Source organism: Phascolarctos cinereus, unplaced genomic scaffold, assembly GCF_003287225.1.
Source record: "Phascolarctos cinereus isolate Bilbo 61053 unplaced genomic scaffold, phaCin_HiC Scaffold_3;HRSCAF=262, whole genome shotgun sequence".
Classification (NCBI taxonomy): domain Eukaryota; kingdom Metazoa; phylum Chordata; class Mammalia; order Diprotodontia; family Phascolarctidae; genus Phascolarctos; species Phascolarctos cinereus.
The window spans coordinates 233,114,569-233,139,640 of record NW_027555736.1 but is presented as its reverse complement, the minus strand read 5'-3'; the positions used below and the strand labels follow the sequence as shown (position 1 = coordinate 233,139,640).

Genomic DNA, 25,072 nt, shown 5'->3' with positions numbered 1-25,072 from the left:
TTAAGATACTTTGCTAGGTGCTAGGAGAGACAAAAAGGTCAATGAGACATAATCCTAGTTCACAAGTAGCTCATGATCTAATAAGGGAGGTGAGACATGCACAAAAATATAATATAAATAGAATATGCAGTAGAATGAGTGAATGAGAAGGGTATGAGCAACCTTCCATGCATCTTGACTGGAAGAGGAGGTGGCTTCCAGCCCTGAGAAGATTATAGGGTGGGTGGAGAGAAATATCAGCTAAGGCTTCATAAAGAAGGTAGCATTTGAGCTGGACCTTGCAGGAAATTGCGCCCAGAGGCAGCAACCTAGACAGATGCCAAGGTCCCTAGGGATGTGGTTGGTGGATTCTAAGAATCTATTGTGCCTGGAGAATAAGTACATTAAAGAGAGGTATGTGAGATAAGACTTAGGTATTAGGTTGGAGCCAGATTGTAGACAGCCTTGAATAACAGGGTAAAGAGTTTAGACTAAGTCAAAAATCAGTGAGGATTGACATGGAACTTATAGGAACATTGAGGAAAAATGCTTACCTACCGATAGCAGTACGGAAGATAAATTGGAATAGTAGAGACTGGAGGCAGATTAGGGGGTTGGTTTGATAAATTACTTCAGTCAAGTAGGAGCCATCTCTTCATCAGTAGATTATAATGCTCATTTTTATTTCAATAATAACCAAGATCCAGAAGAGGAAGATGCCGAATAGGGTCTCACAGCAATCAAAACTAAAACTCAGGTGAAGGGGTTACCTGCTTCTTAGAATTAACTCTTTTTAAGTTTAAAAACTAATATTTAACTCTATGCAAAAAGGAAAGATCATTCTCCAAATCTAAGGTTCTAAGTAGAATGAAAAGAAGGAACAGCTCTTACCATCTCCATCAAACACCAACTGTGTCTCCATCGTGGGCGTCGGCTTAGACCCATCATCTGAATTGAGGGTTAAAAAGAAACGAAAAGACACTACCATTATTGAGGTAAATTACTATCTACTCTCCAGAACTGTTGAATGGTTGGGGTTTGCACATGGCCTGGCCAAGTCCAGAACGAGGGCAAGGAGAAGGAAAGCATAGGTGAGAAGACAAAAGGGGCAAAGTGAGAAAGACATCCATCAAAACAAATTCCTGTACTTGCTGTTTCAAGGGGAGTGGGGGTGAGTGAGAAAAGGGAAGTGGGCCTTCATTTCTTGAGAGACTTCTACTCCCAAGTAAATTATGGCATGGGAAAGAATTCCCTCACTTGCTGTCATGTCTCCCCATTTCAGACACTAGAAAGAATAGTAGGCATGGTAGACAAAATTTAATTAGAGCTAAGTGTGCCCCGTGATATCTATTTTTTGCTCTCATAGAGAACAAAGGAATAGTATCATCAGGATAAAGGCCTCACTCCCTTGTGGCTTCGCCAATCTTCTTGTGACACTTACCAACACAAAACCTGCCCCAGTGGTTTCGTAGCTGTGGACAAATAAAGGATTAAAACAGTTCCTGATAGTTCTGCCCTCATGGTCCTTGGCTACAGCCTCCATTTCTGGTGCTCAGCATTTTGAGAAAACAGAAAGGTCCATCTTGCCATCATCTAAGCCCTCTATAGTATTCTTATGACTTGGAGATAGTGGAGAACTGGACGTTTTTTGTTGTTTGTTTAGCTGTTTTCAGTTGTGTCCAACTCTTTGTGACCCCATTTGGGGTTTTCTTGGCAAAGATACTGGAGGGGTTTGCCATTTCCTTCTTGAGCTCATTTTATAGATGAGGAACCTGAGGTAAACAGGGTTAAGTGACTTGCCCAGGGTTATCCAGCCAGTAAGTGTCTGAGGTCAGATTTGAACTCAGGACTTCCTAACTCCAGGCCTGGTGCTCTATCCATTGTACTACCTAAACATATTTTACTTTGACCTCTAAAGCATCCATCTCAGCATGGACTACAATGTTAAAGAAAAAAAAAGATTTCATTTTGTTTATGTCCTTAACATGGAAATGGGAACAAAGATTTTTGTCATTCTAACCCTAGTCTTGGGGTAAATGTTTGTTCTCTTTACAGAAGTGGTGTCAAAATCAAATTAGGAGTCAATAATCCGTACATAAGGACCCCCGTGACTTTATATCGACTTAGTTTTAAAATGTAATGTTATCTGTTTTATTGTATTTTTAAATTTATTTTGTTAACTATTTCCCAATTACATTTTCATCTGGTTCCGCAGCACTTGGGGAGTGTGGTGAGCTGCATACTGGTTGGTATGTTGGACATCTCTGCTCTATAGGACAGGAAACCACTTGTTTGAAGTGTCAACAATTGCAGGTGATTGGGGCTGGAAGACAGAGGTAGGGAATAATACGTTGATCCTAGACATCTGTGTTATCTCCTTCTCTTCAAAAGCCTAGCTCATAAAAAAAGAAAATTACTTTGATGTAATACCATATTAGATACCAAACAGCTCTGTGATCTCATTGATTTGAGAAGTCCTGACAGTGACACAGACTGCAGTTCATCCATGCCTAGCAAATGAGATATCTGTAGAGAACTAAGTGCAGTGCCTAGCACAAGGTAGGTGCTTCCGAAATGCTTTTCCCTTCCCTCCTTACCCTGTCCATCCTGGACAGCTCCGAAAAGTTCACCACTGGGGGTTCACCCAACATGCTGGAAACCTTCCTTGCTTTCTCCTTATCATGAGGGTACCAGAGGAGCACTGGAAATATCCTATTATACATATATATATATATATATATATATATATATATATATATATATATATATATATATATATATGTATATATATACACACACACACACACACACACACACACACACACATATACATATATATATACACACATACATAATATATACACACATATCTATATATAGATATAGATATATATATACACACACATATCTATATATATATATACACACACACACAGATATATGTATATATATATATATATATATATATATATATATATATATACACATATATATGTAATACTATAATACCATATAGTAATGTTAAACAAGTTGGGATAGAGAACACTGCTTTTCAAATGTTGCTTAGAATAGCAGTGAATTCATTAATAATAAAAGTCAACAATTGGAACTTTCAGATCCTTTGACCTAACTAGAGCTGAAACTAGGAATTCTTGCAAACAGAGTAAATTCAAGGGTTACAAACAGTATAGAGAACAATTGGTCTTGGACATCAGGTGCCACAGAGGAGTCAGTGTGTGACTCATCCCCCAGAGAGTCTAGTCAGCACTCCCATGACAATGCTAAATAACCCCTGACCTCTTAACCCCTGAAATCAGTCAAAGAAGATGTGGCAAATTGAAAAGGATGCAACAGTGGGGAAAGATGGAGCCTTGAAAGAATGGTAGTACAGTGAGAGGATCCTTAGAGTGGTGGCCTACCAGTCAGGTGAGGAAAAACAAAATTGGTCAGCCCCTCACTATAGGGCTTAGTGGAAGAGCATAAAGAATGGGGACAGCAGGACAGGGGATTAGGACAGGTAGGACACATTCGCCAGATATTGGTGCCCTGGGGCAAACAGGACTCTACCCTAAGCCTAACATTTGATCAAAGTAAAAGGAGGGAATCTGATTACTGATTACATTCTTAATACCCCAGATTACTTAAGGCTATCTACCCTTCTAGAAAAAAAAATCAGCTGTTTAATTCTATTGCTGGGCTGATCCCTATAGAGGTGAAGGCCAGTCCTATTGATATGAAATAAAAACCCAAATCCTTTATTTGCTGACACAAATAAGCTCTCACTCCTACTTGACTCACAGGAGTCAAAGGGATACAGAGTTGTCTATGGTAACCAGTCAGATTCAGACTCCCAGGCAGTATATGTGTGTGGAGAAGTCGGGGTGATATTGGAAGTTGGAGGAGAGGAGGGTCAAATGCCAGAGCAGTAAAAAAAATAAGAAATCCAGCTGCATTTGCATGTTTTAAGCAGACTCCTGAAACAAAGATCTTTTGACTCCCAAGCTGCCCAAGGTTGATCTGGAAGTCATTGAGGGAAAATAAACACAGCCCAGAGCCATACAATGTCATTTTTATAGCATCACTTCCCCTGACTCTATTAACACCTCTTTCCATTCAATTCAATAAACCACTGGCTGCGCCAGCATACATCTGATTGCTTTTGCTGGATATGAAGATATAAATACCTCTGTACAGTCACCCTGTCTGCCAGTCAGGGTTTATTGTCCTAGCCCACATCTATCCCCATGTAACGAAGGGCGTGGTAGGGAAAGGAGAGTTTCAAAAGCAATAGGGTATATAAGTAGAATGAGCACTGGATCTGCACTTTTTAAGAACCTTGGTTCCAATCCTAGCTCTGCCCTTATTCTACTTATTTGCCCCTAGGCAAGTCACTTAATTTGTCTGGCCTCAGTTTACTCAGCTGTACAATGAAAGAATTGTACAACACGATTCCTACTTTAAAGCTATGATCTTATCATATTACAGAAAGACCACTGCATATGACGTCAGAAGACCTGGATTAGAATCCTATCTTTTTTTTTTTTTTGGAAGGAGGTTGGGGTTAAGTGACTTTCCCAGAGTCACACAGCTAGTGCTATGTCTCTGAAGCTGGGTTTGAACTGAGGTCCTCCTGCCTCCAGGGCCAGTGCTCTATCCACTGTGCCACCTAACTGCCCCCATGAATCCCGTCTTCTTTACTAATTATGTGACCTTAGACAAATCTCTCTGGATCCCTGTGTCCCAAACATTAAAAAAAAAAAAAAGGAATGTGTTGGGGAGAACTAACTCAGATCTCTACAAAGTTCCTTTCAGTTTTAAATCCTTTGGTCCTTTATCAAGCAGAAAATAAACATCCCCAAAGGAACTGTGAACAGTGACATACAAAACACTTCAGGTGACTGACCGTTTTGAAACAGAGTGTCCCACCTGGGCTTATTCAGAAATGTGACTTCTTGTGCCTAATCACCACTACCTGGTGGCTTTAAGCATTGATTCACAGCACAGCCTCTGTTACCAGGCTCTGGTCACCCAAGAATCTTCATGCCCTGTTACCATGTTAAGGTCATATAGATTGAAAACCGGGACCAGTCTGCAAGCTCTGAAGGACTTGGGGGATGAGGATGAATGTTCTGGCTATCCATTTCTCCAGGAATTTTCATCAACTTCATACTGGGGGTAGGATGACTCAGGGCATTTTCAAGATGCCCAGGGAACCCATAAGAAAACCCTTTTCTCTTTCATGACTTAAATCTAGATTGCTCAGGGCAGCTTTAGGCTTTTGGAACCTAACTAGGACAAAATATGAAAACACATTTCTAATAATAATGGCTGGTTTATCAGCTCTTGGCAAGTAGCGAGAAATCCCTAAGGGGATTTGACTCAGTGTCATCTCATACACACAAACATTAAAACATATGTACTCAAATTGAATGAAATAAAATAAACCCACTTAGAAAAAAAAAGAAAGAGGATATCCCAAGTCTTAGTGCAGTTGTAAGCTTTTAACAATTTTTTTTGGGGGGCTAGGCAATGGGGTTAAGTGACTTGCCCAGGGTCATACAACTAGTAAATATTATGTGTCTGGGGCCACATTTGAACTCAGGGACTCCTAACTTCAGGGCCAGTTCCACCTACCTGCCCCACTTTTAACAATTCTTAAAAGTTTACAACTGTAGTAAGACTTCTGGGACACAGTGTATGCCCCTTATTGTCAAAGGTGCTGATAAGAAGTGTAGTTTTTCTCAAGTGGAAAGAGAGACTAAGAGATCATAGGAGGCAGAAGCCACAAAGGATAGGGAAGCTACAAACATTTGAGTCCCACAGGATGGCTTGAGGAATATGCAGAAGAATGTCAGTGAAAGGACCATCAGCCTGCTGATTGTAGGAAAAGGGGCTGCTACCCTGTACTGAACATAATTATGAGCAGTTGAAGCTTTGTCTGGCTCACTGACCCACTTAAAGAATGACCTTTCTGGACAGAAGTTGCTGCCAAACTGGGTGAGTGAATTTATCTCCTCTTTCTCCACTTCTCTCTCCCTCACTACTGCCTAGTGAATTGACATTTACTCTGAAATCTTGTATATTTGATGTTTATACTTTTATCATGTTTTTTTCCCTCAAAAGATAAGCTACTGAAAATTTTTTTCATTCTAAGAGATTGATTATTATAAAGGAGAGGACCATACTCTGGGCAAAGGACAAAGGGGAACCTCTGGTCAAATATCCCTACACTTAACCATGAGCTTCTCCTCTCTCTCTCTCTCCTCTCTCTCTCTCTCTCTCTCTCTCTCTCTCTCTCTCTCTCTCTCTCTCTCTGTCTCTTCTCTCTCTCTCTGTCTCTGTCTGTCTGTCTCTCTCTCTCCCTCCCTCCCTCCCTCCTCTCCTCTCCTCTCCTCTCCTCTCCTCTCCTCTCCTCTTCTCTCTCTCTCCGGATTTTTACATAGTCAAGATCATAAAATTGCAGAATTTAGAATTAAGAAAGACTTTTGCAGTTGTCTAGTTTCTAGACCCCTTGTTTTGCAGATGAGGATACAGAGGAGGGCTGAAGTGATTTGTCCAGAGGCTTACATCTAGTAAGCAGCCAACCTGAGATTTGAATCCTGATCTTCTAAATCCAGTGCTCATTGCACTAAGCCAGGCTGTCCCTATCAATGTTAGTTCTTACTGACTCATACTGCAACCCAGGGTCACCACCTTGTTGTTCAGTCATTTCAGTTGTGTCTGACTCTTTGTGACCCCATTTAGGGTCTCTTCTTGGCAAAGATACTGGAGTCATTTGCCATGTCCTTCTGCAGCTCATTTTACAAATGAGGAAACTGAGGCAAATAGGGTTAAGTGACTTGACCAGGGTCACACCGATATCGGTCTGAGGCTAGATTTGAATTCACAAAGTTTTCCTGACTCCAGGCTTGGTGCTGTATCCACTGCACCATCTAGCTGCCCTTTGAGAGACAGAGAGATAGAGGAATGGATGGATAGAAAGATAGATCGATCTTAAATATTATACAAATGTGATTGGGAAAATATAGCTTCTATATAAACTGCTTATTTTAACTTAGTAAAATTAAAACTTTTTTCAAATGACTTTGTTTTAAAAAAGGAAAGTCAATCTGGAAGAATTTCATCTGGAGGTTAAGAATAGCAATATTAAAACTACCACTTAGGATAGATCTTGTTCCTTTTTCCCCATTCTCAATGTACTTGAGGCACAGTTTTATCCATTCATTCTCCTAACCACCTGGGGAAAGAGGCAAAGGACAAACATGGGCAGAACTGAAGTACAGAGAATTTGAATGATTTGTCCAAAATCCTATAGTAGGTCAGCAGCTTCAGAAACTCAGAAGTAATTTCTTTTTTAGACAATTACGTGGCTGGTCTTCCAAAATTCAATGTCTAGTTCTCTCTCCTTTCAAAGCCTTGTAATTCCCTTGCAGGTGTTTCCCAGAGGAAATCGTAGCCCCCAAAGGGCTCTGTGGGCCAATACAGACAGGGGGTTTATGTAATAGCTCAATTCCTAGCCTTACAGGAAAGCCTGGCCCACACTCAGACAGCTGGAAGTCACTTCGACCCCGATGACACTATTCAAAGCCTTCTCTGTTTGGCTTTTTGATTCCTGATTGACATTCAGTGGCAGGTGGAGATAAATGTCAGGCAGAGGGACAATGTTGATCTGCTCTGACTATTCTCGGGAAAGACTTTTCAGAATAAAACAAAACAAAACAAAAACCAAAAAAAAAGAGATGTGCTTAAGAGGCTGAATAGAGTCTAAGAGGTCCAGAGAAGCAGGGCTGGGGTTTTCAAGGCACTGGCAAGTCAATTGAAGAGTTAATTGTTTGGGTGTACAATGAGTTTATTCTGACTACATACAAAGAGCTTTCTCTTCCAGGTCCTTCAAAAGCAAATGTGTCAAAGGGGCTGGAATAGCATTCTATACTAATGGCACCTCTTGAGGTCTCTAAGATCACACAGCCTTGGAAAAGGAGGAAAGAAAAGAAAACCACTGCCCCTTCCAAGATTCACACACATACACACAAAGGCTTCTCGGTGATCCAAAGTTCCCCTTTACATCTCTTCTTAAACCACTTCTTTCTGTAGACACCTTTCTCCTGGAGTCCATTATGACTATTACTATCCCCTAATAAATACATACATCGATATGTGCTTATGTATACAATCAAGTTAAGAACTCCTGTCCTGTATGGGGGTAAATAGTAGACTAATTCTCCCTTGGGAGGAGGGAGAGAAAGTTCCTGCTTTTCACAGACAGAGGGCTGGGACTTCCAATAAGTTATGGTCCCAAGGTGTGCAGTGTTGGAATGATTTTTCTCAAGCTTCTCTTTGACAAGGAATTGATAGCACCTGTGTGCAAAAGTCCTTTGTGAATCTGGGAAATATACCGCAGAAAGGTAGTTATGGAAGATTAAATCTTAGCCTACTTCTCTATCTACCATGCTGGGCTGGATTTTGTTCAGGTCACCTTTACCTTGAACATTCTCACTCCACTTAGACCCATAAATGCCATCATTCTGATCCCTTCATTTGAAAGTGTAAGTGTTTTGGAGAGGGGAAGAATGGAAAATAAGGGAAGTTATTTTCTAATCCTCTATACTGATCCTGTATGGATATTCCCACTCTCTTAAAAAAAGGCACGAAAACAGATTGAGATCAGTCATTCACATTCTCAGATGTGCATCTCCTAGCTCCATAAAAAAGGAGGCTGGGATAGTGCTTCTGAGTCAGATTAGGGATACCAGAGAAAGAGCCAAAACTCTAAAACTAGGCCCAGATAAAGGACCTAGAAGGAAAAAAGAGCAAAAACTTTTTGCTGTGTCTCAAGGCTGGGGTGCAGTACTTTAGGGGTCCTAAGATCTTTCCACCATTAGGTTCATGATCCCGGCTACTCTTTACCTCTCCCTGGAACAGTATGCAGATCTAAATCCACATCTAGATTTAGAGGTAACGTCAGGCACAATGGCCGGTTTTCATTGGTTTTTCTGAAACCAATCTCCCTCATCTGTTCCCCTGCTGTCCCATTAGGAATATGGAGCTGAATGTTCAAGCTGGTTTGGATATTGACATGCCAGGCTATGAGGGTGGAAAGAAAAGGAAATACTGTCCAGTCCAGTGATGGGTTTCACATGTGGATCTGTGCCTATGCAATTTCTGCTAATCTCAAATTCAATTCAATTTAACAAATATATATGTAGCAACTGCTATGTGCATCATCATAGGCATTAGAATACAAAAGTAAAAATGAAAAACTTTCTGCCCTCCAGAAGTGTGCCAGTCCTTCCTTCAGAGATAGGTTCCTTCTTTAGGGATAGGCCTTGTTCTGAGACATGAAAGCCAATTAGACAATTGTAATCTCTCTTGTCTCCTTCATTCTTTCTACCTACTAAAAGAAACTCCCATTTTGGTAACACTTTACTCTTTGTAAAGCACTTTCTTCACATCACCCCTCTCTGGTGTTGGCAAATGGTCTCCTGCATTAGAATGTGAGCTCCTTGGGGGCAGGAACTAGCTTTGCTTTTCTTTATGTCTCTCAGCTTAGGACAGGGCCTGGTACATAGTAAGTACCTGTTGACTCACTGGTAGAGAGCATTAGTTATGGTTGTACCCATTTCACAGAGGAAGTTAAAAAAAACTCAAGTGAATTTAAGTTATTCAGTCACATAGTTAATAAGAGGATGAGCTGGGATTTCAATCCAGATCTGACTCCGAGTCCCACACCCGTACACATACACATTGGGATTCACTCTGATCAGCAGACACCCTTAAGTCACTTCTAAAGTTGAGACAATGGTTAAAAAAAAAGACATGTCATAGGAGTTCAGAGGAACCACTTACTTGCCGTCTTTTTCCCCCAAAGAGAACCACATTTGGTACAACTAGAAAAATTTTCTACTGCTTCAAGAGTATTTATTTCCCATCTGCATCTGAAGATGAACCATCACCAAAAAGAGGAAAAGAACAAGGTGCCAAATTTCAATTTCTATCACAACTCAGGGACTCCATAGTCCCCAAGATCCAAGAGCCTTACCTTGACTCCCCATCTTAGGCATTTGAGTCCTACTTCCTATGCTTGGGACGTAGGCATTTGAAAATGCTCTTCCCCTCTTGGAACGGGAGAGATAATTGGGATAGAAGAGAAGAGGACCCCTTATCTATAGTTCTCCCAAGGGCAGGGGAACCTGAGGCCTCAAACTTTCAGGTTCCCCACCCCTACAACATAAACCATAATGCCTGTCTTTCTAAATTAACTTACCAGGCTCTGAAGTTGGGAAAAGACAGGAAGAGCCAATATTTTGACAGAAGCTGCAAGATAAGAGCCAGGATAGGCCTTGGTTCATATCCCATCTCCAGTAATCGCTCTGTGGCCCTGGGCACAAGTCACCTAATTTCCTGGAGTCTCAGTTTTCCTTTATCCATTCTAATCAAACAAGCATTTATTAAGCACCTACTATGTACAATGCCTTATGCTAAGTTTTGAAACACAAAGACAAAATGAAAAACAGTCCATGCCCTCAAGGAACTGAGAAGTAAATGAATGTAACACAGGTAAGTACCTACATGATCATTTGACAAGGAGGGGAGAAAAAGCACTCACAATTAAAAGGCTCTGGAAAGGATTCCTATAGGAGATGATGAATAACATAAAGCTTGAAGGAAGTTAGGCATTCTAAGAGGCAGAGGTGAAGAGCAACTGCATGCCAGGCATGGATTGCACAAGGAGACGGGGAATGGAATACCGACTTCAAGGAAAAGCTAATAGGCCAGATTGGATGGAATGCAAAGTGTGTGGAGTTATTTGCAACAAATAGGAAAGGTAAGTAGGGGCCAGATTGTGAAGGGATTTAAATGTCAAGCTGTTGAATTTGCACTTTATCCCAGAGGCAACAGGGAACCATTGAGGTTTCAAGAGGAGAGGAGTATCCTAGTCAGATTTATGCTGTATTAGAGGAGGCAGAGGGGGAGAGGGGAAGAGAGGAAGCTTGAAGGCCAAATAAGTGACTATTGAAATTGTCTAGGTGAGAAAAGATGAGGGACTGAACTGGAGTGCTAGCCATTTGACCACTGGGAAGGGGAAAGGTGCCAGAAATGTTGCAGAGGTAGAATAAGACAATAACTGATTGACAAATGAGGCTAATTAATAATACAGTACCTATGTTAGAGGTCTATGGTCCTTTTGAAAGTGCTCTAAATGGAAATTACAGCTGTTGGCATTTTGTCAGTCTTTTTTGGAGGATTAAATGCCTCCAGAAGGGCCACTTCCTGTGAGGAGGAGAGGGTCAGTGACCTTACTGACTCCCTCCATGTCCTATAACAGGACTTGTGGGAAGGTGGGAACAAAGAGAAAGGGGCAGAAGAAATAGCTTGGAAACTGACAGCATTTCAAAGACCATCCATTTGGCTCTCTCCAGCAGAGTGTCCTCCACCATCCCGGTATCACAGAAAGTCAAAACTACCATGGAGTCAAGCTCTACTATTTCTTAAATTCGGGTCTAGAGAACCAAGAAATCCATGCTCCAGGGTCTGTATTCTCACATGGCCACTGCCATGGACTCTTTGCCAGATCCTCTTAGCTTCAAGAAATCTTCTAAAATGTTCCCAATTGTGGCTTCCATTTCTCTTCTGAGGCAAATATGGTTAGGCTGTTGGAGAAAAGAGTCTTCCCCTCTCAACTCCTCTGTTTCCCCTCACCCTCCCAAAATGAGAATAAGTAACTAAATATAGTTGACAAGGCAGACACGAGGGGCCTGATCAGAGGAATGATATTAGCCAGAATGGACAGTATTTAACTCTAAACCAGCTGTAAACCACATTTCCCTCTGGCATAATTGAAACAATACCGATGACAGTTTATATTCATTCACGTAGCTCTTTGAGGTTAACAAAGACAGAAGATCTTCCATGACAATACTAATCTAAAGATGGTGATTTAAAGACAGTCAACTTTATATCACCCATTTGAGCCTAGTCTGGGGTAATAATGTTAGAAGCCCTATCAAATAACAAAATGGAAAGGGGGGGCGGTATGAACTACTAATTCCAACTCTGTCTGGTAACCAGGGGAAGACACTGAGCAAATTGCTTTTCATTTTGGGAGTCTCAGATTTCCTACCAAATGAATATGAACTGCTCTTCCTTCAGAAAGAGACTATTAAAGGTAAGGACCCTATCAAGAGGTGAAGCAGCCATGAAAACAAAAGGAAACATTGCTTTACTGTGGCTGTGGATGATACTGACATCAGTGAGACATGGTACAGCTGCCCCAGTCCTATCATATGAGCTTTTCTCAGTTGCTAGCATAACCATCCCTTTGTCAAATGCAGTATGGCTACATGGAGAGAATATGGGATATGGAGTCAGGAAGACAGATTCAAATCCTGCCACTGATACCAGCCATCTGTGACCTCTTTAAGCCTCATTTTTCTTATCTACAAAATGAGGGTGGAAATACCTATGAGGTAAGTACTGTAGTATTGTTGCAAAGAGCAAATAAGTTGAAGGATGGCAAAGCTATTACAAATTCAATCATTTTAGTCCCGTCCTGCTCTTTTGGACTCGATTTGGGGTTTTCTCGGCAAAGATTAACTAGAGTGGTTTTCCATTTTCTTCTCCAGTTCATTTTACGGGTAAGGAACTGAGGGAAACAGGGTTAAGTAACTTGCCCAGGACCACTCAGCTAGTAAGTGTCTGAAGCTGGATTTGAACTCAGGAAGATAAGTCTTCCTGACTTCAGGCCCAGCACTCTATCCACTAGCTACCCACACATATTAATGCGCCACATGTTAACTACTGTTATTATCCAGTTTACCAACTACTCATCCTTCTCTCCCCATTCCAACTGAGAACACAGGGCCACCCCTCCTGAGCACCGTTACAACTGGAATTTGAGTGAAGAGGTATCGGATCTGACATTAGTCAGTGTTCTAGGTCCTAAAAATAAAGAAGAAAAAAGGGACTTTGAGAAAAAAGTTCTCACAGCCCTTCACACTTGAAGCTATATTGAAAGCCTGTGTTTATATTGCAGTCCCATCCTGTGCTCAGGATGAGAAAGCTGTGAGGATGCAGGAAAGCCTCTCAAAACAAAATGGTTCTCTTGGTCTAAAAGATCTTTTCTCCTCTGATACTCAGCATCATTTGCCTAGAAAAGATAAAAACTTCTACATAGAATTCTGATGGAGTTTTGATTTTTTCCCCTTAAAATTTTCTCATCTGCCAGTTATCTTATGGAAAACATGCCAAAAAGTAAATTGAAGTAAAGTTTCCAAGAGTCGCATAATTTGCTCCCATCTATTTTGTCACAGCAGGAATGAATGATTTGAGCTCCTCGGTTTTTGGAAAAGATCATTCATCTTGCATTATTATCGCTTTTCTTCTTAGATATTTCATAGTCTTGTGCCCACCTGTCATGTGATTCCCTATAGAAGACACTAACTCCACAGCATTGTGGGATAATTGAAATAATACTGACAACAATATATTTTTATTTAATTATTTAAGGTTAACAAAGTTTACTGCCCCCCCCAAAAAAAAACCTCTCTCCATAACAAATTTATGAATGTAAGTATTTTCTCTATCAGGGTAGCTAGGTGGTGCAGTAGATAGAACCCTGGGCCTGGAATTAGGAAGACCGAGTTCAAATCCGGCCTCAGACACCTATTAGCTGGGTGACCCTGGGCATATCACTTAACCTTGCTTGCCTCAGTTTCCTCATCTATAAAATGAGCTGCAGAAGGAAATGGCAAACCACTCCAGTATCATTGCCAAGAAAACCTCAAATGGGGTCACAAGGAGTTGGACACAAGTGAAATGACTGAACAATGACATTTTCTCTGTATTACAGATAAAGAGACTGAACTCAGAGAGACTATTCCATATCCATGGTCCCATAGCCAGTTAGTGTCAGCGCCAGGATATGAAAACGACTCCAGTCCAATGCTGTGGTTGCAAAGAGAGAGACATAAGCTGGAATCACAGCTCTGACACTGACTCACTGTGTTACTGGGCTGATCACAACTTCTGTGAGATGCAGTTTCTTCATCTGTAAAATGAGGATATCACCTTAGAGGAATGTTTGGGGGATCAAATGAGAAAATGCATGAGAAACAGGGGTCATAAGCCATAAACTGCTATACAAATGTCAGGTGGCACTGCTAAAATTAACTAGAGAGTGTGTGAACGAACACACACACACACCCACCCACACACCCACACCCACACACACACACCCTTGAAGCAACAGGCCCTAAAGGGAAGAAAGGCAGGCAAGTATGTGATCTTTCCAGATCAATTGTTGTTTGAAATTCAAACATATGGTACAAGACCTAATATAGCTTGTGTTAATTACCACACATGTGCCCCATAAAAGAGTCTGTTAAATCCTCAGAGCACAAAGAACAGAGAGGGAAAAGCTATTCTGAGAGATTAAGTAAACAGTCTGTAGTTTTCACCCTTCTCTCTTCCCGCAGGTGTCTCTGTATAAGATAACACTGCTGGTGCCCCCCCCCCTTCCTTCCTTCCCTCAGGCCTCACACCTGGGAGCGAGGGGACCCTGGGGGCACTTGGAGATTCCCTCCTGGGGCCACAGCACATCAAACTGCTATGACCTTGTAAGTGATTGTCCTTCTCTCTCTCTCCCTATTTCCATGGGCCTCTTCTACTTGTCATTCCCCTCCTTTCCCTTAAAGGACTAATTCCTGGTTGGCAACCAGACTCTGGTCTACAATACAACTTTTCATTCCTCTCAACCAAAGAGAAAGAATCCTTTTCTGGTCCTGTCAAGAAGTCATACTCACAGGGGTAAGTGGGAGGAAGGAAAGTTATATTGGATCTGAATCCAATCTACCCCCCTGCACATACCACACAGACTTTAGACAAGCCCTCCTCTTAACCTTCTTCCTATACCTCTCCACTCTTTCCATCCTCCATGCTCCTGATGCATTTTTGAGGCTGACTACAAAAACAACCAACTGGATCAGGAAGGAGACATGTCCTATGATTACACTAGGCTCTGGTATAGGAAAAGCAGACCCCATGTGTGGGCACTGACTCTAACAAGGAGTCTTTTGTCTTTTTCCCACCTGCTGCCCTCCAGAACACATTCCATTCTTAAGTGGCAGCTGAAAGAGGAACCTTGGCAGGTTGATTCAGGATATTACAAATGCCCTCTCCCACCTTTAGGGCACCAGTTCAAATTCAGTTTTCCTGGACAGGTGTGCCTGAGGGTGGTCATTTCCACCAGGTGGTCAGGGAGGGAGACACCGGGGAGGGAGACTTTACATTCCAAGGACACCAGCTCCTATCTCAAATCTACCCAGACAGGCAGAGGAATACATTACCTCCTTATAGTGGTTTTCTCATCAGAGGCCAAATAATCCCCCAGATTCTCCACTGCTATTGTTCTGCCAAAGACACAATCCTCTCTGGTATTACCAGGAAAATCCATGGAAATTAGCACTGGAGGGTGCACCAGAAAGGAAATTGCTAACAATTCCCTCTTCAGAAGCTTTGATAGTCACCAGCAGATTTCATTTTCCGTGCCGCTCCAAATCCCCCAACCAGGGCAGGACCAATTGCTGAAACACCTATTAATGCTAATGAAATACACAGGAACCATGGCTCACCTCAGACACCCTCCATAGCTTTATCAACAGCTTAGTGAGGCGACATTTCTGCCATTTGTTTTTCCTAGGGTGAAGGTATCCTAATTAACCTGGAAACCTACTGGGTGGTCTCTTCGTTAGTTCATTTTAAAAAATAGATAAGCAAACCCTACGACCCATCTTTATTCCTTTTATGTGGACTGCTCATGGGTTTCCACTTTGCTCCCTTTTAGTGGACGGGTAAAAAAAAAGCCAAAGTAACTTGTTTTACGTTGTTGTCGGTCAGTTTCACTTGTAGGACCTATTCTGAAGAAACAACGTGTATTTTTATAAGGATTTCTAATGCTTTAAGGAAATCGAAAAACTCCCCCACAACCTCAATTTCCCCAAAGTTCCTCATAAACCACCCCAAACCACATCAACATAATAAAGTTGTTTGTGCTGTTTGTTTTAAATTATCGATTATTTCTTGTTCTCATTCTCTCACCAAAATAACCAGGACAGGGCAATTAAGACTTTGCTTCAGTGCACTGAAGTTTAGAGTACACCCGTGACTCCTTTTGCAGCAGTTTAGAAGAGCTAAGCTTATGATTTAGTTAGCAAGAAGAATTTGTTGAAATAAAGAGCTGCTAGATGGGACTTTCTCTTCTCCTGCTGCCACACTTCACTTCAAATCCTCTGATCCTCTGCTCCACCAACATCCGAAGCAGTTTTCTCCAGGAAGTGGCTTCTCCCACCAGGCTCATCTAATCAGCTATCCACTAGAAGTGATTCTCAACAGGGGCAGCTAGGTGGCCCAGAGAATAGAGTGACAGGTCTTGAATCAGGAAGACTCATCTTCCTGAGTTCAAATCTGGCCTCAGATATTTACTAGGGTGTGACCTTGGGCAAGTCACTTAACTCTGTTTGCCTCAGTTTCCTCATCTGTAAAATGAGCCGGAGAAGGAAATGGCATACTATTCTAGTATCTTTGCAAAAAAAACCACACAGAGTCAGAAATGACTGAACAACAATTCACAGGATGATTCTGAGCAGGGCACTTGAACTCATGTTCCTTGATGAGGGTCCATTTATTTCTACAGTACCTCTCTCGGACAGTCTTCTAGGCTCTAACCCCAAAGGCATGAGATAGGGGAAAACTAGAAGCCATCACTGAGATGGCCTCAAGAATACCTGGTGTCCTTGGTTATATTGGGATGTATAATGGGTGATATAGAATAAGGGATATTCAGAGAGACACCAACAGCAGTGTAACCATCTCTGATATCTCTTAACCTCCCTGGAGATTTCCTTTTCCGTAAAAAATTAGGAAATTAGACAAGATAGCCTCCGAGTTCCCTTCCAGTTCCAGAGCTATGATCTTATCTATTACATTCATCTGTCCCCTGCTTCAGTGCTGGACGTATACACATACAGGAGATACTGAACACTGCATTCTTATTGAATGAAAGACCGAATCATCCCACAGTGGGTGTCCTGTATTGCTCTGTCCTTGCATTCACGGTGTGTTTATTATATGACTGACAATCAAGGCTCTTGTCTGGGGATTCCAGGTGTTTGCCCTCATACGCCTGGGCCTGACCAAGATTTCTGTGAATAATTATTTGCTTTAAAAAGGAGGGGCTGGGGAGAGTGGCAAGGCCTCTCCAGGGGATAGCTCTAGGTTTCACCAGAGGCTGTTTTCAGCTTGACTGTTTAGGAATGGCTTAGGAACCAGGACTCACATTTTTATCATGTAAGGAACTCCTTCCACCAAAGTAGATGACAAGCTGTTGATGACTTAGTGGGTCTACAGAGTTGCTAAAGATGTGTCAAGGTTAAGCAGACTGTTGAGGGCCAGTTAAATGTCAGAGGTTTACCTACTCTCAAACCCAGCACTCCGTTTGCTGCACCAGGGGTTCTCAAACTTTTTGGTCTCAGGACCCCTTTACACTCTTAAAAATTATTGAGGACCTACCCCAAAGAGCTTTTGTTTATGTTACTGTTGTTGTTGTTCAGTCATTTCAGTTGTGTCTGAATCTTCATGACCCCATTTGGGGTTTTCTTGGCAAACACACTAGAGTGGCTTGCCCATGTTCTCCTCCAGCTCGTTTTACAGGCAAGGAAACAGGTAAGCAAGGTTAAGTGACTTGCCCAGGATCACCCAGCTAGTACCTGAGGCCAGATTTGAACTCAGGAAGATGAGTCTTCCTGACTCGAGGCCTAGCACTTTATCCACTGTCACCTAGCTGCCCTTTCGTTCATGTTCATAATATTTACTGTATTAGAAATGGAAACATTTAGTATTATTACCAAAATAGTTTTGGCCTCATAAATCTCTTGAAAGGGTCTCAGGGACACACAGGGGTTCCCAGACCACCCTTTTGAGAACCACTGCACTTATACCATATTACCATTATACCACAATACCTCTTAGTGGAGATAAACACTGAATAAATCACAAAACTTCACTCACCTTTCCTTCCTGAGTTACCATGGCCTGAGGGTTTATCTGTGACTGAACCTTTGTTGGGGAAGGGAAAAAAAATAAACACATCAGGATGTATTCTGGGTAGACTTCTTTTAAAGTCTTTGTAAAACTTGATGGTATAAGCCCATGGAATGTAAATGTTTTCTTTATACACAGGATAATCATATATAATTTTAGTACACAGTCCCATATGAGAGATTTTGCTTCATGCCAATATTCTCAATATCCAAGTGCTATTGAAACGTTCCATGGTTTTCTCATTTCCCTAATTCAAAGTATCGCTTCCACATTACTATCCCTATTCGATGCAGTTCCCTCCCTTAGTTACCCCTACTGTGTGCTAAGTAGCATCCCAATCTGGACTAGGTTATTTCTTCAGCAAAACCAGCTAAAAAGAAAACACTTCTGTCATCCCAGCTGCAATAACTGACATCTTATTGGTTAGGGCAGGAAATCAGTGATTTTCCAATTGCATTAACTGGAAAATAGTTGGTCCAATCATACTGAATGGGCAAAAATGGCCCCAGGCATGGAAACAATTTTCCACTGAGTGGGCTTGTCCCTTGAGGGAATGGACATCAAGCACACTTGGCTAAACATGCTGCTATATTCATCTGGATGTCTCACACAGACCTGTTCTCCCACTGAGGCACCTGTAAGCTCTAGGCAAGCCATATCTATAAAATGACAGAGTGATAGAAAGACAGACACTATCATTAACTCATCTCAAAATGGCATTCAGGGAAATATATTCCTTTAGATATACCACTAGATCCTCTTGAAAAAGATAATAACATATTTTATATTATATATTATATCACACGGAACTGCGAATCCTGCAATATCATTTTGCTCCAAATATGAGATTTAGGGGAGAATTCACTTAGTTTGGGCCTATTTTGTTTTACAGAAAGCTGTCCAGGATAGTTTATAAGATGTCCAAAGCCAAAGAAGTCTTGGTTTCTCTCTAAGTAAAAGTTTCCAATTTCCCTTTAAAGCTATACAAAAGCAAACTTTCCTATTTGCCTTATGGATTTAGGTATTCTATTGCTTATATCCCTTTCTATTCACTTTCTCTCTCCCCTTCTATCTACAGGGACCATGAAAAAGGTGAACAATCCAAAGTGTTTAGAGAAAAATTCACTACAACAGTGGTATTGGAATGCATTAAATCCTGGTCAAAGAAAAAAAATCCAGCCAGGGTGGCATTCAATCGCTTCTGTTTGAAATTTCCTTGGGAATGGGGGAAGAAGTATTAATAAAATGGAGGGGAAGTAGGTTATTCATTTCTGGGTGACAATAAGCTCTTACATCAACCTTACAAGGCCTCTATCTTTAGTTTTAGTGTGGAAATAAAACGTATTGATTTTGTCACTTCCACTGCATCCCACCCCAACTATCTAAAACTAACCCAAGCAGAATTTTTGCCCACAAAATTGGAAACAGAAAAATAGAAACAGGTACCTCTGTCACAGATCACCCAAAGGGTATGGTTTTTACAATCCCATATATTCATCTGCCCTGAATAATGTGGCATTTACAAGATAAGAAACAAGGGGCTGGACTAGAACCAAAGCCCATCGATTCTAGTCACTTGGCATCATTTCTACCCAGGCTGAGGCATGACCTATTTGAGCTGGATCTTCCTCTGTTAGGACCAGTAAAAAGCTCACAATCCCCACCAACACTCCCAAGCATCTCAACTCCCCCCATCCTTGTCCAGCCGGTATCAGACCTAGTGGGATTTCTCTTTCCACCCACTGATTCCTCCCATATCTCCACCCCACAGTACCTGAACATACAGGAGTTTTGTTCTGCACAGAAGAGCCACTTATGGGCTTTCCGTCAGTAGTGACACACCAGCAGTACCCAGTATAAGTATGACACTGCACCTGTTTAGAGAAATAAGCAAAGGCCATTAGACTCAGATATTGCTTCAGTAGGGATGGGTCAAGTTGGCTTGTGAAGGTAGATATTGCACCTGGTACCTGCTGTCAATCCCCTCCATTCCCGCACCTGACTTCAAAGTGTATTCACATGAAGAGATCGGTCATTCAATACCATTTATTAAAAGCCTGTTACAGTATGTCACATTGCATCCTGGGAATAATTATGGATACTGAAAAAAATAGTAGAGACATCTGCTTTCAAATGTAATTCACCTAAAATAAGGCTTAAAGAAACTTCATGTAATATTAACATCATCCTAATTGAGGATCTTCATGTTGAAGGAATACAGAGAAATGGGATTTACTGTCAGATTGGGTCAATCAGGAAGATTCCTGGAGGAGAAGGACTTAGAGCATTGAGGATAGCAACAAAAGGCTTTGCTTTTGGGAGGATGGCATTCACGGATCAAAGAGGTTACTACTTTTACTCTCCTCGGGTGAAAATAAGATAAATTAATTAATTAATATAAATCATAGGATCAGAGGCATAGAGCTGGAAGGGGCCTCAGAGGAAATCAAGTCCAACCTTTTCATTTTTACAGATACAGAAATTGAAGTCCAGGAGGAAGAGAAAGTGATTTCCCAAAGTCACACAGGTAGTGAGCTTCAAAGGTGAGATTCAAAGTCTGGTCCTTTGACTCAAGAGCTAAATTTACATTCTAGCTTCATTTCATTTATTTGTAACCTTATGTATTAGGTTAAATAACTTGCTGAAGACCACCGAGATAGTAATCACCAGATCACATCAATGATTCCTCCATGACAGACACAAGCCAGAAGGCATTCTATGTAATTAGCAAAATGATCACCACATAATAAGCAGTAGAAGGACTATGGGAACAGTGGAGCATGTGGTTCGTATTGGAGAACTAATAATAATAACTAGCATTTATATAGTGGTTTAAGCAAAGCACTTTTCAAACAGCTCATTTTATCCTCATAACAACCCTGAGTATGGTATTATTATTATATATATACTATTATATATAATATATAGCATTACGTATATTTATAGTATTATTATCCCTATTTTACATATGAGGACTGAGGCAGACCAGGGTTAAGTGACTTGCCCAGGGGTCACACTGCTAGTGTCTACAGAAGGATTTGAACTCAGGTCATCTTAAGTCTAAGTCCAGTACGCTATCCTCTGTACCACCCACATCCAAAGCTCGTAAAAGCAAAAAGGCCCGTTTGATTACTCCAGTGATTTTTGTCTTCCCCTCATATCCTAGGTGAGAAAGTACATCATCTTATCTCCTTAACTATCCTGTGCAGGATGATATGAGGAAGTTTCTACAAGTCAAGAAGCTGTCAGCCCTCTACAGAGGCTAATGCATGGCCCTGCCATCCCCCTTCCATCACTGCCTCACAAGCGATGCAGCTAAATGATCATCTATCCTCAAACAGAGCTTGGTACCTTGAACCAACAGCAATGCTGAGAAGCTCATTGTATACAAACCCTAACACTGAACAAAGGCTTCAGATGGGAGCTCAACGTGCCCAGCTGAGCTGAAGTCCCATAGTGCCATACTGGGCACTGACCCAGTTCTGTTCACTTTCAGCTGGGTAAAGAAACATCTCTTAGACTAAGAGTGGCAAACAGCCAGAGCTTCTCTAAATCCCTAGACGTCTCCAGCCACACTTCTTGGGTGGGAAGGATGGCTGGAAACTTGGAGGGGACCCCTCTAGATTTTGTCAGTACCAAAGGAATAAGCTCATGCAGAAATCATCCTTCTCTGACAGCTGAGATTTTAATGAGATCTGGCTGTTAACTTTCCCCTCCTCTGCCACTAATTATCTTTATAGAAAGATGTGTCTGGGAGACCATGCCAACCCATTTGACTCCATCTGAAGCTCTTGGACTCCTACTGCTCCATGAAGCAGTCTCTTACCAAGAAGGCAGTGCCAACCAAGCCTAGTACCCTGGGGTTGTTCAAGTTTCCTTTCCAAAGGAATTTACTGTTGAATTTAGAGAATAGATTTGAAAAAAATGGGATAAAAGAATAGATGCCAAACCAACTCTAAAGGTTCATGTCAGATTCATGCTACTTATGGAAGAATTTGCCTCCACCCAGACACACAGTGAATAGCCAAAGTCAATACTATCTCCTGGTGCTGAGGGACAGAATGGGGCATCTATATTAGCGTTCAACAATGTAATACCAGACTTCCATTGAGTTATGGTTTAGGGGACTTGATCTGACACATGGTCTCCCCAAGTCTGTATAGGGGAAAGTTAGTGTATTGGGGTTAGAGTGCTAGAGTTGGAGTCAGCAAGGCTTGGATTTGAATTTCATCTTACTAGCTGCATGAATATGGACAAGTCAGTTAAAATCTCAGTTTTCTCATCTGTAAAAGGGGGGTGGTGGGGAATGACACCTTTGGTCCTTACCTCACAAGGCCAATATATGGTTCTAATGAAGTCACATGTCCAAAGCAGTTTATGAACTTTTTTTTTCTTTTTAGGCGATTGAGGTTAAGTGACTTGCCCAGGGTCACACAGCTAGTAAATGTCATGTTTGGTTTGAGGCCGGATTTGAACTCAGGTTCTCCTGACTTCAGGGCCGGTGCTTTATCCACCAAGCCACCTAGCTGCCCCAGTTTACGAACTTTTAAAAGGGGTTATATAAACGTCAGTTAGACCAGATGCCTTTAGAAATCTCTTTCCACTCAGAGAGTTGCTGACTCTCTATATAAGCCTATTGTATAAAACCCAGGTTGGTATGCCAGGATCTTCTCCCATGGATGGGAGGAGTCAAGCAGCACACAAGACTCAAAATTAGCATTGGATTTTGCTGCTAAACAGAGCACCTTAGATTGGAGTACTATAGTACAGCTAAAAGCTAATGAGAGACTGATTCCTAGTCCAATGAAATAGAAATAAGAAGGGGGGAGAAAGAGGAGAGAAGAGAGGAGAGAGAGGGAGAGAGAAGGAGATGGGGGAGGAAGGGAGGGAGGGGGATAGGGAGGGAGAGAGGGAAAGAGGGAGGGAAAGGGAAGGGGAAAGGGAGGGAGAGGGGGAGGGAGAGAGAGAGATTGTCTATCATTTTCTTTGGAGCATGTAAAAATAAAACTCACACCCTCTTATAGCATTTAGATGTACAGAATCACTCCACAGCAGAATTCCTTAGGCAAAGAACAAAACTGAAGTAAACCTGGGTCAGACCAAGTTCAAGGGGCAGGTAGAATTATTTAAATGAATTTCTTTTTCTGTGAGCATTGCCTTTAAACATGAACAGCATCTAACTTAAAAAGCTAGACTTTTTTAAAAAAAGTGCTTTTTAAAATTTGTTGTTGTTTCTGTGAAATAAAGGATATGCCAGAAAATGTATGATTTATTTTCCAGGGTGTTTTTTTTTTTAGCAAACTGGCAGAAAGATGTTTTTGCCTAAAAGATACAGCAAATAATAACTGGCATTTATATAGCTCTTGAGAGCAAAGACTTCACATACATCATTGAAACCTCACAAGAACCTTTGATGTAGCAACGATTAGCATTATTATCTCCATTTGAGAAATAAGGAAACAGTCTGATTGTAGCTGTGTGACTAGCCCAGATTCACACCACAAGTAGGTATCTGAGATAAGATTTAAACTCATATCTTCCTAGAACAACATCAAACATTCTATCCTTTATGTCATGTTTTTTTCTTAGCAAATTGCTTGCGTACTGATATGCAATAGATCCTCAACGCTCTGATGGGGATGGGGAGGACCAGTTTAAACTAGTAAAAATCTTATCTAGCTTTCTTTTAAAAATTAAATTCATGAAATTTCATGTCATCCACTTATATTTTCCTGTGTAGATGGTAAGGCTTCATTCTTTATTGTGGATATTATCTAGCAGTTTAATGACTATCATTCAGATGACGTGCAGTCCTGAGAGTTTGTTCATCATTACATGTATCTTGGACAAATGCTACAAATGGACAGTGAGCTGGATATAGAATTAAAGAGGAGGAGGAGGGCGGATGAATTTATTGTAGGAAATGGCAAAGCTCCTTTAATGGAGCCAACTTCTCTCTGAATCAAAGCTCCATCTTTTTAACAGCAATAATCTATTGCAGGTTATGTATATCTACAAATGTTAAAAGACTCCAATCTTCAGAAGAATTCATGGGGTCTTGCTCTAAAGTTCGGGACCTTGGAAGTCATCAAATCTGACCCCTCTCATTTCATAGATAAAGAAACGGAGGCTTATAGATTTAAAGTGACTTATTCAGGGTCCCAGACCTAGATTTTCACTACTCCAAATGCAATACTCCATCCTCTCTCTCTCCACCCCCCCATATATATATACACACACACACCATATACCATATATATGTGTGTGTGTGTATATATATATATACATATATGTACATATACATACATATATACATACATATATACGTACACACACACACACTATACGTTGCCTAAATTAAAAATATCACTCCAAGGGCAACGGAGAGGGACATGCTGGGTATGAGCTGTAAAACATAACAAATGTACAACTATGGAGAACTGGAATAAAGAATTAGTCACTAGGCATAATTAAGCACCTCCTATGTGCCGGACACTTTGCTAGGTAAGGCTAAGAAAGGCAAAAACCAAAACAAAACAAAAACCAAACCAACAAACAAAAAACCCCCAACATACAGTCCCTGTCATCAAGAAGCTCATATTCTAATGGAGGAGACAACATGCAAATAACTATGTATATCTAAGATAGGAACAGTGGAGAAGGAAGGTCATCTCAGAACAAAAACCCTATGGAAAATTGTGAGGTAGGGTGGGGGAAGGAAAGGAGGGATTTGAGTTGAATCCTGAAGGAAGGCAGAAAAGTGAGGAGGCAGAGGTAGATGGGGGAGAGTAAGTACAAAGGCATGAAATTAGGAGTTGGAGTGTTATGTGAGGAACAGTAAGTAGGATAGTGCAGGGGAGATAGAGTATAAGAATACTGGAAAGGTAGAACTAGAAAATGCACAGACAGGCAATTCATGAATACTTGTGATATTCAAGCAGTACTCTCTCATAAGCAATAGGAATAATAAATTAAATCTTCAATAAAAATATTTTAA

The 25,072-nt window shown here is 41.2% G+C and overlaps 1 protein-coding gene across 6 annotated transcripts in view; it reads right to left on the bottom strand.

Annotated features, from left to right (window-relative positions):
* SMOC1 (SPARC related modular calcium binding 1) overlaps nucleotides 1-25,072 on the bottom strand; it is a 206,057-nt gene that overhangs the window by 53,528 nt on the left and 127,457 nt on the right. For 4 of the 6 annotated variants that reach the window (XM_078151493.1, XM_020986385.2, XM_020986386.2 and 1 more), the window contains exons 4-6: nucleotides 19,850-19,949; nucleotides 18,043-18,090; nucleotides 871-960 (exon numbers count right to left, since the gene is read on the bottom strand). In XM_078151493.1, coding sequence (XP_078007619.1) covers nucleotides 871-960; nucleotides 18,043-18,090; nucleotides 19,850-19,949 — 238 coding nt within the window. The remainder of the gene's footprint in view (nucleotides 1-870; nucleotides 961-18,042; nucleotides 18,091-19,849; nucleotides 19,950-25,072) is intronic. The other 2 variants (XM_078151494.1, XM_078151496.1) reach the window with 1 other exon arrangement.